This window comes from Carassius auratus, linkage group LG30F, assembly GCF_003368295.1.
Source record: "Carassius auratus strain Wakin linkage group LG30F, ASM336829v1, whole genome shotgun sequence".
Taxonomy (NCBI): Eukaryota; Metazoa; Chordata; class Actinopteri; order Cypriniformes; family Cyprinidae; genus Carassius; species Carassius auratus.
The window spans coordinates 1,817,621-1,835,001 of record NC_039294.1 but is presented as its reverse complement, the minus strand read 5'-3'; the positions used below and the strand labels follow the sequence as shown (position 1 = coordinate 1,835,001).

Here is a 17,381-nt window from a genome sequence, read left to right as displayed (position 1 = left end):
TCCGACATCACATAAGTATCAATCGTCCAAAACATTCCATGCCACTCATAAGTTACAGGTACTCTGCCTTCTGAGGTTTGCACCTTGCCATCAGCTTTCCCACACTTGTCTCTGCATTAAGGTAAAAGTGGATCCAGTATCTACGATAACTTCCACTTGCATGCCATGAATTTTCAAAACCACTCGCAACAATGGAGGTGTGTGAGATTGGACTAGAGCCAGATGCTGAGTTTGTCCTGTCATAACTTTGGTGACATTAGCCTGACGGCCTGTCAGATTTTTCTTCCCTTTCTCACCGACTTTAAGCTGATTTACTTTGGCCCAATATTCTCTTTTGGAATTAAGATCTCTTTCTACCATTGATCCAACTTTAACTAACTGCTCCACAGTATGCACAGCACCTCTTAAACTTCCCGCAAGAGAAGGGTTGCAGTTATTCAGAATTCTTCGAACCACCTCTTCTTCCTGAAGGTCAGCTTTCCACTTCAAGCACAATGCCCTATAGTCATAGGCAAAATCTCGAATGCATTGATCTGGACCCTGGATCATATCTTTAAGCTGTTCCTCCACCTCAATGAGGTAATCCGTGGGAAGGAATGCCCCCAAAAAAGCTTTTTTAAACTCAACCCAATTATGGATCTTGTTCCTTTCTGCCAGCCACCAACTCATGGCAGGACCAGTAAGAACCGCATTTAAAGTGGCAACCAATTCAATGTCTGACAAGGGTCTGAGTGTCAAAAAATTTTCACAACGCTCCACAAACTCCATTACATCACGCGTTTCTCTAATTTCTCCAAACCGAGGAAATTCTAAATTTATCGGAGGTTTATTATAGGAAGCCGCTGGTACAGCTACAGTCATTCTCTCACTATTTGTACTGACCGTTCCAAATGAAAAACGGGCCTTGGGAGTGCTGGTTTTCATAATGCGAGCAACTTCCTTTTCCCACTTCTCATCCCGCCTTCGAAGACACTCTATAACTCCTTGTTCAAGTTTAACCAAAGAACTTTGCATAAAATTTTCAATGTCTTCAAAACGTTGATTCATTGCATCTCTGAAAACAGCTTCACGGTTCAATGCACTCTCATTAGATGTGCGAAGATTATCTTTCAAGGTATTCATTTCAGCGCATAATGCCTGGACTGACTGAACTAGACTTGATGTTTCAGAAGTCCTTCTTCCCATCTCACTCACTATAGGAGTCACAACTGGTTGAGCATCATCCTCACTGTCTTCGGCTGGGCTGTCAATATACATTCCACTTAATAAGGAGCTTATCTCCACTACCGAGTCTGGGTGTCGGTAAGTGTCTCTACATGGAGCAGGCTCAATAGGAAGGGACTCTGCTACACCCACATTATCTACTGAAAGTACTTCGCCCTCTGGATTAGATGGATCAGTTTCCATTGTGAATATAAAACAATATGCCCTTAATGAAATAATACAGGTGAAAATCAATTTACAATTCACAAGATTTCCCCGTACTGGCCACCATCTGTAACAACTTAAACCTGTCTTCCTTTAAGTCCAATTGTTACCAAAGAATTCTTTTTTGGGGTTAATCTTGATATAAACAGTTAATCACAATCAATTCAATAAAGGATGTGCAAACCATAATACTTCTGATGATCAAAGCCTGTATTACTCAGCATATATTCTCCCAGAAACATTGTTAAACCTTATAGCCCAATAAGCACTACAATGAGAGCTACATGATTGATTTGAATCCAAAAAAGGCAGATAAGTCCAAGAGTCTTATTAAGGTGCAGATATCCAAATACCATCAATCAGAGTCCACAACAAAGCAATAGTCCAAAAATGATATTATAATCCCCACGAATAGGAAGGAGTAAAAGAGGACAAAAAACTGGTTCAGTCTCACCCACGTTATCTTCTTAAGGATCTCTAGACCCCACCTGCAAGGTTCCAGGAAAAAGGGAAAAATGATCCACAAATGATCCCATTCCGAGGAAACATCCTTGATCATTGATTTGATTTAGGCCTCAATTCCTCAATCCAAGTAATCCTCCAAACACTGTCCCGATGTCTCTTAGAGCCATTGTCAGTGGTCCTCGTCAGAGCAAGCCGCTTTCCAGCCTGTTTGTTTGTCAGCCTCTCCAAGCTCCCTCCTTTACTCCATGTGCTATCACCCCTTAAAAAACCCAAAATGGCCAAACCTCTTCTTCCTTCAACCGGGCCTTTTAGAATAAAAGTCCCTCATATTCCAACTCAATATATCACCTTTTCCCATCCACAAAACAAATAATATAGACAGATGTAAATTATCTTAACAAAACAAAACACTTATCACTGCATTATTAGAAATGTTTGAATTGATTTAAACATCTGAAATTGACCTTATTCCTTTATTTTGTGGCGGTGTCACAACATCACAATAATCCACTCAAGTAAGTAATCCAGTCCATCAATTAACTTCTTGTTAAGTGAAAAGCTGCATGTTTGTAAGAAAATATCCATCAAAGCATTTTTTACTTCAAATGTCACCTCTGGCCAAAATGTCCATAATCCATAATGACGTTTCATCCAGTGAAAACGTGTTTCTCCTGTTTTCCTCACACATCAAAATCCACCAACCTATTTGTTTAAAAAAATATTTTGGACTGTTTCAACTTGCAAATAGTGCTTGATCTGTGCATATTTTTCTCCTGATTCAAATGAGTTGCCTTTTCACTGGAGAAACCAATATTATTAAAAAAATTTAATAAAGGCTTGTTTGCAGGTTTTTTTTTTATGAATTTGCAGGTTTTCCCTTCACAAGATGTTAATTGATGGACTGGAGTGGTGTGGATTATTGTGATGTTTTATCAGCTGTTTGGACTCTCATTCTGATGGCACCCATTCACTGCAGAGCATCCACTGATGAGCAAGTGATGTAATGCTAGAATAAATCTATTCTGATGAAGAAACAAACTCATCCACATCCTGGATGGCCTGAGGGTGAGGACATTTTCATCTTATGCATTGCACTGGTGATGAAAATACAATTCCTTATGTTTTATAACTTATTTTTAAATAATATAAGCAATTTCCTGTGAATGCACTGTTTTTTTTTTGTCCAGTTAAAATAACTGGAAGTGGCTGAAACAGCGAAAACCTTGCATTCTTCAAGTACATTGAAAATAAGGTGTACTGTAAAAACATGCCAATTTCAGACAATTGTTTTTGCAGTGTGCAATTCATTCATGTTAAGAATGCAACACACTGCATTCTGACAGACGTCATAAAAATTTAATGCAAATAGAAAATGTTCTTGCACAGAGTATGTTTCAGACCTAAAACTGATTATTTTAAATAGATATTTGGGGAAAAATGCATATAAAAGTTAGTTATGATAAATTTCACAACACAATCTTTGTTGTCCACACCTGAAAGCAGAACATTGACATTATCACGATGGACAAAAGCAAACAAAATCAACTTGACTCTAGGAATCGCTCACCTGTGGAGGCGGTGACGGTGGCAGGAGCACTTCTCCTCCGCCCACGTTCTGCCACAAGGGTGACGGTGTAGCGCATGCCAGGGCTCAAGCCGCTCAGGGTGTAGGGTGTAGCTGTGGTAGCAGGCAGCTCCACTTCTTCCCGTCGACCGTCGGCAGAGACGAATGCTAGCCTGTAGGTGGAGAACTTGGCCCTGGGCCTCTTCCAGACCAGTTCCAGGGTGGTTTCGGTGGAGTCTCGCACTTCCAGGTCTCGTGGCGCATCCAGATCTGTGTGGGCGGAGGTTCAAAATGACAGCACAAAAGAAACATTGATGCCAGGAAACTGTGATGGCGTCGGCATTCGAAAAGACTGAAGTGATAAAGACTAGTCTGTCATCATCTATTCACTCTCTATTCATGTCGCTCCAAACCTGTGTCTTTTTTGAGATTTTAGGATAATTTTTGTGGTGCTTCATATGATGAATGTCAGATGTTGTCAAACTACAAAAAAAAAAAAAAAAAAAATAGAAAAGAAAAGAAAAAGGAAAAGGAAAAAAAAGTTTTAAAAGTAATACTGGTTTAGAAAGACATATCTGGGAAAATTATCTCTTTCAAAACACATTATTGTTGTTAGTTTCACTTTTAGTAGGCATCTTTACAAGAAAAAAAACAACAGTATGAACGTATATGGAGAGTAATGTGCACACACACACACACACACACACACACACACACACACACACACACACACACACACGCACGCACACACACACACACACACACACACACACACACACACACATATATATATATATATATATATATATATATATATATTTCCTTCATTTCATCTTTCAAAAATGGTGGTGTATATATATATATATTCACTCAGTTATTTTTCATAAAGTAAATAATAATGTAATCATTTTATGAAATAAAATATTTATTCAATTTTATTAAATGGTGATAATAATTATAATTTAATACATTTTAAAATGTAACTTCTGTGATCAAATCTACATTTTCAGCATCATTACTCCAGTTTCCAGTCTGATGAATTGCTTCTCAATAAATATTTATGATTATTATCAATACCAAAAATAATTCCATGTACAGAAAAGGAACAACATTTATTTAAAATATAAGTATTTGGTAATAGAAATGTATCTACTGTCATTAATAAATAATAATAATAATAATAATCAATTTAATGCATCCCTGCTGAATAAAAATTCTTAACTTCTTTAAAACAACAAAAGAAACCCAGTGATCTCAAACTGTGACACAGTTAGCGTCTGTAGCTGGGTCTCACCGGTCAGTGCGTTGGTGGTCGCTGGCTCACTCTCTCTTTCATTCTGAACGGCTGTGACTCCAATACCGTACTCCGTTCCAGGCTTCAGGCCTACGGCACACCAAATCCGTTAATCCAGCAGATGAAACACTAAACTGATGCATTTTCAAGCAGGGAACGAGGGGAACATTTCGGTTTTATATCTCTATGTGAATCTTTTCACTACTCATGTGAGTTTCTTTTTATAGAATGTAAATCAGAGGATTTTTTTAAGTGGTTGCATGCATCAAAAGCACATCAGCAAACAAAGGTCACTTTCTTAAAAAAATGTCCTGGATATAAATATGTATTTCGATTTTTTATTTTTTATTTTTAGAAAACAAGACTTAATATCTCAATTAATTTTTGCTCTGCAACTAGCAGATAAAGTATAATTCTTAACATTTTGCTCAATTACAGCAGCATGGTTTTACCTGTGATCGTGGCCCGTGTCGTGTCTCCAGCTCTTCTGGGGAACATGTCTTCACCATGAGCACCTCCTGCGATCGGACCGTATTTGATACGGTATCCATCGATGGATGAGCGGCTGTTTTTCCATTCCAGTGTGATGCTGTTGTCAGTCTGATCAACAGCTTTGAGGTCAGAGGGGGCATCCAGACCTGAGACACACAGAAAACCACCACAGCATCATTAAAACATTTGTTTGAGTTCATCGTTATATATATGTAGTCTGTAAGCTTTCATACTCGTGGTGAAACTCTCAAAGATGGGCTTGCTGGTCACGTCTCCCCTCTTTGAATGGAGAGACACTCTGTATTCAGTGTCTGGTTTCAGGTCTTCCAGGCTGTACTGCGTGTCTGTGGCCGGGAGGTCGACATCTCGATGGATTAACGGATCTGTGCTCGGTCCGTACGATACCCTGAACCCGTCCACCTCAGCCACGGGCCTGGACCAGGAGATCACTGCAGACCGGTCTGTCACATCGCCAACATCAATCCGCCCTGGAGAATCGATTCCTGCAGCAAGAGGATAATACTATTCAGTTAAAATTAAGGGTAACAATTTATTTTAAGGTGTCCTTGTTACACGTTACATGTACTTACTTAACAATAAAGTATGCATAATTACATGCAAGTAATATTACTCAGTAATTAAATGCATAATTACACTGTGACAAGGACACCTTAAAATAAAGTGTATGCATGGCACAGTATACGTTTGGGTCATATGAGGATGTATAATTAATTCTGCTGTGACTGCATAGTCAAAATAGCTTATTTTTTTTATCAAATGTTTCTCATCAGTTTGTAAATGTTAAGCTATTATTATAAAAACTTTTTTATTTCCTTTTTTTTTCATGTAAAATACAGTACACAGTGGGTGCAGTAGACATGCATTTAAAAGCAATGACAAACAACAACAAAAAAACCCTGTATGGAATCAATCTAATCATCCATCTGTGTTAATGTCATCAGACAACATGAGCTGAGGCTGATGCAAAAATCAGTTTCCACACTGCAAATACTGCTTTCTTTTTCTTAAGCAAAGCAAGTTAAGTTGCAAACTGAAACTTCATCTGAACACAAGCCAACTGTAATATATTTACTGGCTGTGAAAGCTTCTAGGACTAAAATCAGATAATTGAACCTAATGCAAAATTGCAAGGAATAAAAAGAGCAAACTGAACCTATAATATATATACACAAACACACACACACACACACACACACACACATATATGCACACAGTACTTATATACTGTAAAATAATTCACACTTTTGTTCAGCAAAGAGACATTAAACTGATTCAATTGTCTGACAGTAAAGACATTTAGATTTCTATTTCAAATAAATGCTGTTTCTTCTGACATTTTCTATTAATCAAAGAATCTTGAAATAAAAATGCATCACTTAAGAACTGATAAGACTAATATTAAACACTGATTAAAAACTGTTTTCAGCATTGATAATAATATGAGCGGAACCAATAATCATCCTTAAAACTGCCTAATATGAAGATTGTATGTTAATTTTTTATAAATCAGGGCTCTAGACTCTAGTCGCTCTTTTGTGACTAACTTTCTCTGTTGGTTGCATGAGCACATCCTTTGGTCGCATTTTTTTAAATGTATTTTTTCTACAACATGGGATTGATCAATGTATGCTGATGAACTATTATCATAGTTTATAGTTATATGGTAAGGAAAGTGTTCAACATTCAACCCATTCTTTTTCATCAGCAGTATTATTTGTGAATTCAGTTTTGCGAACGGGAATTACTCTTTTGCTGTGTTATAAGCCAGACTTTGGACGCGTTCACGATCTTGGAGTCACATTTTACAAGAAAAGATAATTGTCTGTTTTGGTTATATCTACACATTTTTTTAAACTAAAACAATAGATTGATTCTTTGTTATTATTAATTCAAAAGCACAACTACAATAAAACAGTAGACTATACTGACAAACTAGCTTACATAACCTTTATTAACAAAAATGAATAAGATAAGGCATGGCATACACCATGTGCTGTATTAATAAAGTACATAATGTTTAGCAAACACTGAGAAATCAAATAAAATAATAATAATAAGAAAATTAAGTAAGCCTCCATAGCGTAATGTGAGGTAAAGAGCAAAGATAACAAGCTTTTTAACTAAATATTAGCGTAATTTTTTTGCCCTCTAAGTCTGTGCAAAAACCCCAGTGATGCTTGACTTAGCAAACAGCACTTATAAACGTGATTAGGTCTTTTCAAGTCAGTCGATGTCTAGGGAATTCTTTCATGTGGTAAATAAGATTTAATGCACTGAGAAGCACAAATTTGTGATGGAGATCTCCAAATCTAGAAATCTGAGCACTTTTACAGGCAGTAAAATGGGGACATAAACTAACTACTGTGAGAAATCAAGGGCCTTTAGAAAATAAAAATGCCTAATTGGTTGTTATCAAGGACCTCATGTGTGCAGAGGCTGTAAATGTCAAGCCAGACACACAGATTGTCCAGTTTTCTCACGGTTAAGGTCTGAATTGGGTTGTTAAAGCTTTATTGGCCGGCCCACGTGGGATGTTTCATAAGGTTAAATGATGACGCCTATTCTTCTTGGCCTTTCTTAACAGCAGGCCTTCACATTCTTTACTGCGGAGCTACTTTCACCTTCAACCTCCGACACTTTAGAGACGTTTAGCAGATGTAGATTAAGCCAAACGCTCCAGTCAGTAACCGGACGGATCAAAAGCAATGCCTTCAGTTTAATTCGGATCACGACACAGACAATAAACAAGAGGAAAGGTTTACTTTAGAGAAGGTGCATTACTTGTTACTACAGTTGAGTTTGTTCCGGGTCCTCTGGTGTTGTTCTTTATGACCGACAAAGTCACTTCATACTCCTGTCCCGGCCCGAGTCCCGGCTGCTCAAAGTTGGTCTGGGGAGGTGTCAGATTGTTCACTATCTTCCCATTTTCTTCCTTCTGTTATTTAGAAGATAGAAAAACATGCATTAAGCTTCATTTAATATTGATAGTTTTGCAAAACTTGTGATGCATTTAACTAAGAAAATTATTACATCAGTAGTTTGCAAACTTTTATTGTCCAGAAAAGGCCTCTATTCGTATATGCAAACATAATTTTGTAAATATGTATTTCTGATTCCTCACTAATTTTTGGAAACTTAAAATGATTTAAAATAAGCCAAAACAACCAATCTAGATATTTCTAGATATTTAGATGTTTAGATCTAGATATTTCCTGTTTAATTCACTGCCCTCAATAACCTGAAAATATACTTTTTAATATAATTTTAAAAAGTGATTTTTAGACTTTAAAGGCATCTTAATTAATTAAAATCTATAGCCCCATGTGAACTTTTATATAACGAGTATGCATTTTTGTAATTATGCCAAGTTATAAAATATTTATAGATGAATATATCTAAAATATAATCAAACTGTTGTTTAAAAATATAATAATAAATAGAGTAGATAAACCGAATATAATAAATATAATAATATTATTTTTTAAATACCTTGGAGTTAACTTACAAAACATCTCAGAGACATTTTAATACAAATAAATAAATATTTGTTTGTTGTATTTCTGACCCAAATTATTATCGTTAAACAAACAAACAAACAAACAAACAAACCAATAAACAATCGAATTCAATAAAAATATTTAAAAAATATGAATAAAAAATATTAACGGTTCAAAAATAGTCTCCTATTTTTAAATAAATAAAATCTTAAAACTCCATGGACATACTTATAGTGTAATTTTATTGAGAGGAAATTAAGTAAAAATAAATAAATAAATAATAAAATAAAATAAATCCTTGGAGTCAAAAAAGGTTGAGCACCACCGATCTAGATGACCTCAATATATACTATAAATATAATAAAGTCTATATTTATACCCCCATTACTGAAAGTAATGATATGACTGAGAAAATGTTGTAATCATCTAAATTTTTATTAGTTTCCTAAATGCTGGTGGCATGAAACAACAGCAGTGAGTTCAAACATCTGGGATTGCTGGAGCTCCATTAAAGTGAGTCTTAATGGAGACTTTATGGTTCAAGAATGGTTTTTTAAATGAGTGTATGAGCTCATGGCCGCCTGCAGCTCTGACTCAAATGGAGAAAATGCCCCTTCGCATCATTATAATGAACGGTGATTAAATTATCCATTACTCTGCTTTAAATATGAGAGAGAGGATCTGAAACAAGCTGCATGACCATCTAACCCTGGCACCTAGGACAGCCTTTAGGAATAAACCGCCGTGTGAACATCTTACTGCAGTAAATCTATTGACCTATAGGTTGAGCAGCTGCTACAGAGATACATTTTTACTATTAGTTTTACTGCCAGTAATTAAACTGAGGAAAGCATTTCAAGTATTTAGCATCTAGGGTATTTCAACACTTTGCTTTATAGCACTTCATGAATACGGCTCTGATTGCTTCCACATCGCGGGAAGATGGATTTTATGAAGTTAATGAAACTGACCTAAATTCCAATGCCTAGTAAGGCACTAAAAATATATTTTGTTGTATTTTCTGTCTCAAATGCTTGAAAAATAATTCAATACTAATAAGGTCATAATTATTCAAATATATAAAACATTAAAAAAACTCGAATAAATTAAAACACTTTAAAAAATAATAAACTAAAAATAATAAAAACAAATTAACCATCCAAATAGGCTTTTTATGCAAACATAATTTTCTAAACATTAATTTTTATTTCTTCAAAAATATTTTGTTTACCATTTTCTTGATAGGTTCATATTTACACGTAAAACAAATAGAACAAATAATTGATTAGATTATTGCTACTTATATTGTAAATTATTAATATAATATAGTTTATTTTGTGACTCAAATTGTTTGAGTCTGAGGGGCTATATACACACATATATATATATATATATATATATATATATATATATATATATATTTTTTTTTCTCGATAAAGTAATAATTATAAAATGTATTACTTAAATAATAAATAATATAACTACAAATAAAATGACAAAAAACGAAGAAAGAATAATGATAATTTTTACATAAAACAGTTGAAAACCATGAAAAAAAAATGTGTGTCTCACATTGTCATTTTAGGTGAAATTATCTTGCTCTCGTATCAGAGACAAAAGACTAAGAATGAATGAATTATTTCATCATAAACTAGATTATTGGCTGATAAAATCAGATTTTGACAATCATATTCACATTTTATTTGAGATCCATATAAAATCATATTTTTTTGCGACGTGATGTGTATGAAATCTCATAGACAATGTGCAGGAGATTTCTACAGATGCATCTGAATTCGCTCATTTTGTGCCTAGATAAGAGCCTTCAGCATTGTCTCCTTTGAAACTTACTGTGTTACGGAAGATGAGCTCCCAGGCGTCGAACGGAAAGTCCAGCTGGTCCCACAAAACCTCCACAGATGTATCACTGATGGACTTAAACTTCAGGCCCTCGGGCTGCGGGAGATCTGCAGGGAAGAGCACAGTGTAGCACCATATTCACTGAAATCTGAATATGAAGTGGCATGGTGGACTAGTTTCTCAGGCTTTTTCGAAATATTTGCATATGCAATGTAAGATACTGTAGCACATTAAAAAATGCAATCATTGTCTGTGTTACTTAAAATAATACATTTAATAGGTTTATCAACAAGTTCTTAGGATGGAGTGGTGTAGCTTAGTAGTTCATGCAAGATGGTTCGAGACATTCCTTGTAATATGTGAACTTTTAAATTGCTTTGAATAAAAGATTCTGCTACATGACAATAAAAGACAAGGGAGTATCGGGAAACCTGTCTGGTGACACTAATGACACTGAAAATACAAACTAAAGGCAGCAGAATAAATACTGTTATGATGCAAAAATATTGCATAAAAACAAAACATATATAATTATGCAGTAATTACAATATAAAAATAGGACTATATTGATATTATAGTGATGAGAACTAACAATTATAACTTTGACTAATAAACAACTACCGTATTTTCCGGACTATAAGTTATTATTATTAAAATGACATGAACCAAGAAAAATGAACTAAGAGAAATGAACCAAGAGAAAACATTACCGTGTACAGCCGCCAGAGGGCGCTCTATGCTGCTCAGTGCTCCTGTAGCCTACCACTGAAGACATAGAGCGCCCTCTGGTGGCTGTAGATGGTAATGTTTTCTCTTGGTTCTTGGTTCTAAATAAATGCGACTTATAGTCCAGAACAACTTATATATGTTTTTTTCCTCATCATGACGTATTTTTGGACTGATGCGACTAACACTCAGATGCGATTTATAGTCCGAAAAACACGGTAATAAAGATAACTGATAACTAAAAAAAAAACAAATAAAAAAAATAAAAAAAATCTTTCAAAATAATAATAATGGTGAAAAATCTTAATGGTTAAACAAAACTGGCTAATCTCCCAATTACTTCAATAATTATTTTTGATGATAGAGTAAACCATGACCAAGGCATTTTCCTGACAGGATTATAAATACTACCATGATGTTAAAACATTTAATAATTTGTAATTTAGAATTATACAGTAATTATACAGAAATTTGAACTATAGTAATTACAATATAAGAATGAGACTATTTTGATATTATAGTAATAAAAACTATAGGAAAAGCTTATTTGTCATAATTGTCATGATAATAAAATGAATAAATTAAATAAAGGAAATAATAATAATAATAATAATAATAATAATAATAATAATAATAATAATAATAAATCTTAACGATCCAAAAATGGCTAATCTCACATTATTTAATTTAATTTAATTTAATTTAATTTAATTTAAATTTTATTTTCTTGACAGGATTCAGATTTATCCTTAAATAAATGAAAAACAGAAATGACAAAGAAAAGCTTGAAACACATTTTTTCTTCAGATTTTTGTCTCATGCAATTTTGAATTTATCCTGCTATTCATTCATTTATTCACTAATTCATTCGTTTGTTCTTTCGTACATTCGTTCTTTTGTTCGTTCGCTCATTTGCTCGCTCGCTTGTTCCTTCACTCATTCATTCATTCATTTACTTAAAAACAACAACAACAACAAAACTCCTTAAGAATATGATTTTATGCCATGCAGATATTAGTATTATTGGGTAGATGATGGTCACATAATTACCAGATCTCCAGTGACAGAAACTGAAGTGCAATTGTGAGTGTATTTGTGTAAGGTTGATCAGGACATGTGAACATACATGTGGCCACTCTGGCACTGACAGGAACGCTCTTCTTGTTGTTGAGGACGGCATAAACATTGATGAGATACTCAATTCCTGGCTCAAGCTCAGAGACGGTGGCAGACGTACGATCTCCAGGAACACGGAAGTCGAGCTGCAGGCCGCCTGGTGACGTCGGGACATACGTAATCAAATACTCCGTCACCAGCATCTCGTTCTTCCATGTGAGGTTCACCTTCTCCGTGGTCACATCCGTGATGGTCAGGTCTTCCGGTGGTGAGACTGGGAAAGATATCAAGGGTCATTTACGTCACAGATGTTGAGAGAGCGAACGGTCTTTGGTGCCAAGTACTTGGAAAATTGTCTGTGTCTCCACTGTGGCGACTGGGAAAGAGCCAGTCAAACTGATGAGAGGTTAGAAGCAGGCTACAATGACTAAATTAACTTTAGTTTCTTATTAATGGCAGGTTTTAGACCTTTTGACATGAGTTTAATTGTTGTCTGCGTTGACCTTCACCACTAATGGTCCTCTATATTAAACTAATGGATTTCACAGGCACACATATGGTGTGAGTTTACTGTCAAAGAACAAAAATTGAGCATGTTCAGCACTTTTCTGTGCAAAAAGATAAAATAGTGTGTATAGTATATAGTAGACTTTTAGAAGTCTTTCATGCTCACAGAGGATGCATTTACTTAATCAAAAAAATACGGTAAAAATAGAAATATTATTATAATTTAAACTGAATGTTTTGTGTTTGAATATATTTAAAAATGTAATTTATCCCTGTGATGCAAAGCTGAATTTTCAATTTCCAGTCTTCCAGTGTCACATGATTCTTCAGAAATCATTCTAATATGCTGATTTGTATTCATTTCTTTAATTTAATTTACTGACCAAGCTACTTGAACAGTAGTGTACTGTATATCATCAGTACAGTAAGTCATTTGTGATTCGTATGGGCAGCGTTTATAGTGCTTTACTGAGTCTTTTGATGTCTGACAACCCTGAGTTGTATGGAAAAGTGTATAAACATTCTGCGTAACATTTCATTTAGTAATTCATTGGAAGAAATGTTTGGAATAACATGAGGCCAAAAGAAGTTTATTTCTCGTTGAACTGTCCCTCTAATTTGCAACCATAAAAGCAAAGAAATGCCAATCATCTGGCTAACACTTGAAAAGTGTTCGCATCACCAGTACTAAATAAGACCTAATGCTTTAAAGGGTTGTTTTTGTTAATTAAAACCATAAAAAATATTGTTTTATTAAATAAAATAAACAGTACTTGATAAAACAAAGTAACTTGCATTACTTATTTGAAAAAGTAACTCAGATTTTTTAATTGAAATTGAAAGTAATTTGTCACATTACTAGTTACTTGTAATCTGATTATGTAACTCATTAACTTGTAATGCATTACCCCCAACATTCATGTTATTTTAGTATCACTGAGATATTTGTAATGTTTTTAATATATGTATACATATTTTCCATATTTATTAGAATGTTATATATATATAGGTTTTATGAATTTTTATCTGAGTTTTAGTTATTATAATACACAAATTTAAACTAAATTACAATGAGAAATGCTGTATTGACAACAATGTTTAAGTTTTTTTTGTATCTTATTTTATTCCAGTTAATGTTTATTTCAAAAATAAAATTTCACAACTTTTTACATATTTGAAAACTTTATTTTTATTTTACTTTTAGTTAAATATAAAAAATCCAGAAATTAACAAGTAAAACTGAAATGAAAATGAATAAAAATGAAAAAAATGGCAACATGTTTTTTTTTTAATCTAAAAGAAACAAAATCACAATTTTTTTTGCTAAAACTAAATTAAAAATAGTAAATATGAAAATATAAACAAATTCAAAATGTTAATATGTAGTATATAAAAAAATAGTATAATAATGATTACAATTACCTTCTGAGCAATCCTCGCCAATGTGGCCTTCATCACACACGCAGCGGCCGTCCACACATTGCCCCGCACCATTGCAGTCATCTGGACAGCTTCTTTCTCCACAGGCGTCTCCAGCAAATCCCTCGTCGCACACACATTTCCCATTGATGCAGCGTCCACGGTTATTGCAGTTCCCAGGACAGGTGTGAACGGAGCAATCCAGGCCCTCAAAACCCTCCTGGCAAATGCACTGTCCCTCCACGCAGCGTCCGTGGCCGAGACAGTCGTTGGGACACTTCCTCTGACTGCAGTCCTCTCCGGTAAAGCCTTCTTCACAAACGCACTGTCCCCCGATGCAGCGTCCACGGTTCAGGCAGTTGCTTGGGCAGCTCAGTTCACTGCAGTCTAGGCCGGTGAAGTCCGCAAAGCAAATGCACTTTCCGTCCACGCACTGGCCTCGGCCATAGCAGTCCGACGGGCAGGTTTTGATGCTGCAGTCCTCACCGCCGAATCCCTCTTCGCAAACGCACTGCCCGTTAATGCAGCGCCCACGGTTGTTGCAATTATTGGGGCAGCTAAACTCCGAACAATCATGGCCTTGGAATCCGATGTCACATTCGCAGTGCCCATCGATGCAGCGCCCTCTACCATTGCAGTTACTTGGACAGGAGAGCTTCCCACAGTCCTCTCCGAAATAACCCGTTTCGCAAATGCAAACGCCGTTGAAACAGCGCCCTCTTTGGTTGCAGTCGTTCGGACAGGTCAAGGTGGAACAATCCTCGCCGGAGTAGCCGGCAATGCACACACAATGGCCGTCAATGCAAAAACCTCGTCCCGAGCAGTCATTCGGACAAGCGATTGTGCCGCAGTCCTCTCCGGTGAAGCCTTTATCACAATAACAAGTCCCGTTGTCGCATCGTCCGCGGTCGTAGCAGTCATGTGGACAGATAAGCTCGGAGCAATCAAATCCAGTCCAGGGTTCATCACAGACACACTCGCTATCAATGCAGCGGCCGCGTCCCAAACAGTTGTTGAGGCAATCCGTCTCTGTACAATCGTCTCCGGAGAAGCCTTCATTGCAAACGCACACTCCATTAATGCAACGGCCATTCTCACCACAGTCAACCCGACAGGTCTCCAAGCTGCAGTCCTCACCCGTGAAGCCATCAAAACACTCACATTTTCCGTTAACACAGCGGCCCTGGTCGCTGCAGTCTCCGGGACATTCGGGTACGGTGCAGTTGGGGCCCTTCCATCCGGGCTCGCAGATGCAGCCGCAGGTGTCCGTGCTGTAGTTTCCACGACCGCTGCAGTAAGGCTTCGTTCCTATAGGACCTACACAATCAGGAGATACATGTAAGAAATTAAACATGCTATTCGCTAAAAAAGTGGAATTTACAATTATGGAAATATCTCAATTACCAAGCCAGTCGAATGGCATTTGCTAAGGAAAGGGTCATGAAAGGGTCAAGCTGTACAAAGTGGCTTTTTAATTTTATTTAAGAACATACTATTTTTTTCTAGCATTCTTAAAATGAATTACAAAAAGCAAACTATTATGAACTAAAACTAAAATAACACTTTTATAATTTAGATTTTATCTGGTTAAAATAATATTTTTCTTTATGAACCAAATTCTTTCGTCTAGGTTAAATTGAAAACAAGCAAGCAAGCAAACAAACAAACAAGAGACCAGTTATATGTCAGTAGAAGCCTACTAAGGGTTTGTGAACAGCAGTCATTTTAGTTTGAGTAGATCATTTTCCGACCTTTGCCCAAAAATAAGGTTAACATCAAAAGGTCAATGATTGAAGATTGTAATTTATGCACCATTAGCATTTTAATGCCATTACATAACTAATGCCATTGATTGGGCTTTATTGCGATCGTAATGCACAAAACGATCAATGTTTTAATGGTGTTTACAGTTTGTGAAGAAATTCTTCCTGTCAAACGATTAATCATGATTAATTGCATCCACAAGTGAATCTACAGTGAATATTTATTATGTATATATAAATACATGCACATGCATGTATATATTTTAAAAAAATATGTTATGTTCACACAGTATATTAAATATTTATACATAAATTATATGAATATAAATATATACATGCAAATATTATTTTCAAAATATATACTGTATGTGTTTGTATTTATATATACATAATAAATATACACAGCACACACACATATATTATGTAAACAAACACTTTTATTTTGGATGCGATTAATGTTGTTGTAGAAATCAACATATGCATTTCTTTATCTCTACATATTAAACTTGAATTATTTTAGAATTGAAAGACCTTTCAAATTTGACTGTCTGTAACACTGTGAAACATTCCACCCTCAATAAAGATGTGAAAAGTGTGTGGAAAGCGAGCTGGTACCTGTGGCCTGAGCACTGCAGCATGTGGTTTCTGTGGTGCATTGCTCTCTGAGCGTCGACAACTCGCCCTCCAACATCTCCAGCCGATTCAAGAGCTCCTTCAGGTCCGGCAGTCCCTCTGTACAGCCACACGCCTGCTTGGGGATGTTGATGCGGTGGGTGAAGACGATCTGATTACTGCTGTCCAGTGTGTGGTCTGTTACTTCTGAGCCAGATGGCGCATCCTTCTGTTCAAGATCTGAACTGGCAGGAGAATCCAGATCCACTGAGCATAAAGAGCTACCGGGAACTTTGATGTTGTAGACGTGGTTGAAAACGACCGGTTGGGAAGAGGTCGGAAGGGTTACGTTGTGTATGCCGGGAATCGTCAGAGCTTCCCGTCGGTGTCGGATCATCTTCTTTACCAGGCCGGCATGATTTAGAGTCATCAGGGTTGCCAAAACCAAACAGCTGAGTGTCAGGCCTCCTGAACCCATGTTTCTGCACTAATGGATGCTTGTCTTGGCAAGAAGGCCTGCCTACTGAGTCTGGACAAAGTGCTGCTGCCTCTGAAAAAGCAAACACACAAGGCATATAATAAAAAGAAAGAAAGAAATATGTCACTGTAATTGCGAG

General features: G+C 36.0%; 1 protein-coding gene across 6 annotated transcripts in view; it reads right to left on the bottom strand.

Moving 5' to 3' along the window:
- The window catches only part of tnca (tenascin Ca), a 61,938-nt gene that overhangs the window by 32,732 nt on the left and 11,825 nt on the right, over positions 1-17,381 (bottom strand). For all 6 annotated transcript variants that reach the window (XM_026240546.1, XM_026240547.1, XM_026240550.1 and 3 more), the window contains exons 2-10: positions 16,768-17,314; positions 14,393-15,706; positions 12,474-12,737; positions 10,613-10,728; positions 8,046-8,199; positions 5,477-5,746; positions 5,204-5,389; positions 4,752-4,841; positions 3,461-3,727 (exon numbers count right to left, since the gene is read on the bottom strand). In XM_026240546.1, coding sequence (XP_026096331.1) covers positions 3,461-3,727; positions 4,752-4,841; positions 5,204-5,389; positions 5,477-5,746; positions 8,046-8,199; positions 10,613-10,728; positions 12,474-12,737; positions 14,393-15,706; positions 16,768-17,242 — 3,136 coding nt within the window. In that variant the 5' untranslated portion in view covers positions 17,243-17,314. The remainder of the gene's footprint in view (positions 1-3,460; positions 3,728-4,751; positions 4,842-5,203; positions 5,390-5,476; positions 5,747-8,045; positions 8,200-10,612; positions 10,729-12,473; positions 12,738-14,392; positions 15,707-16,767; positions 17,315-17,381) is intronic.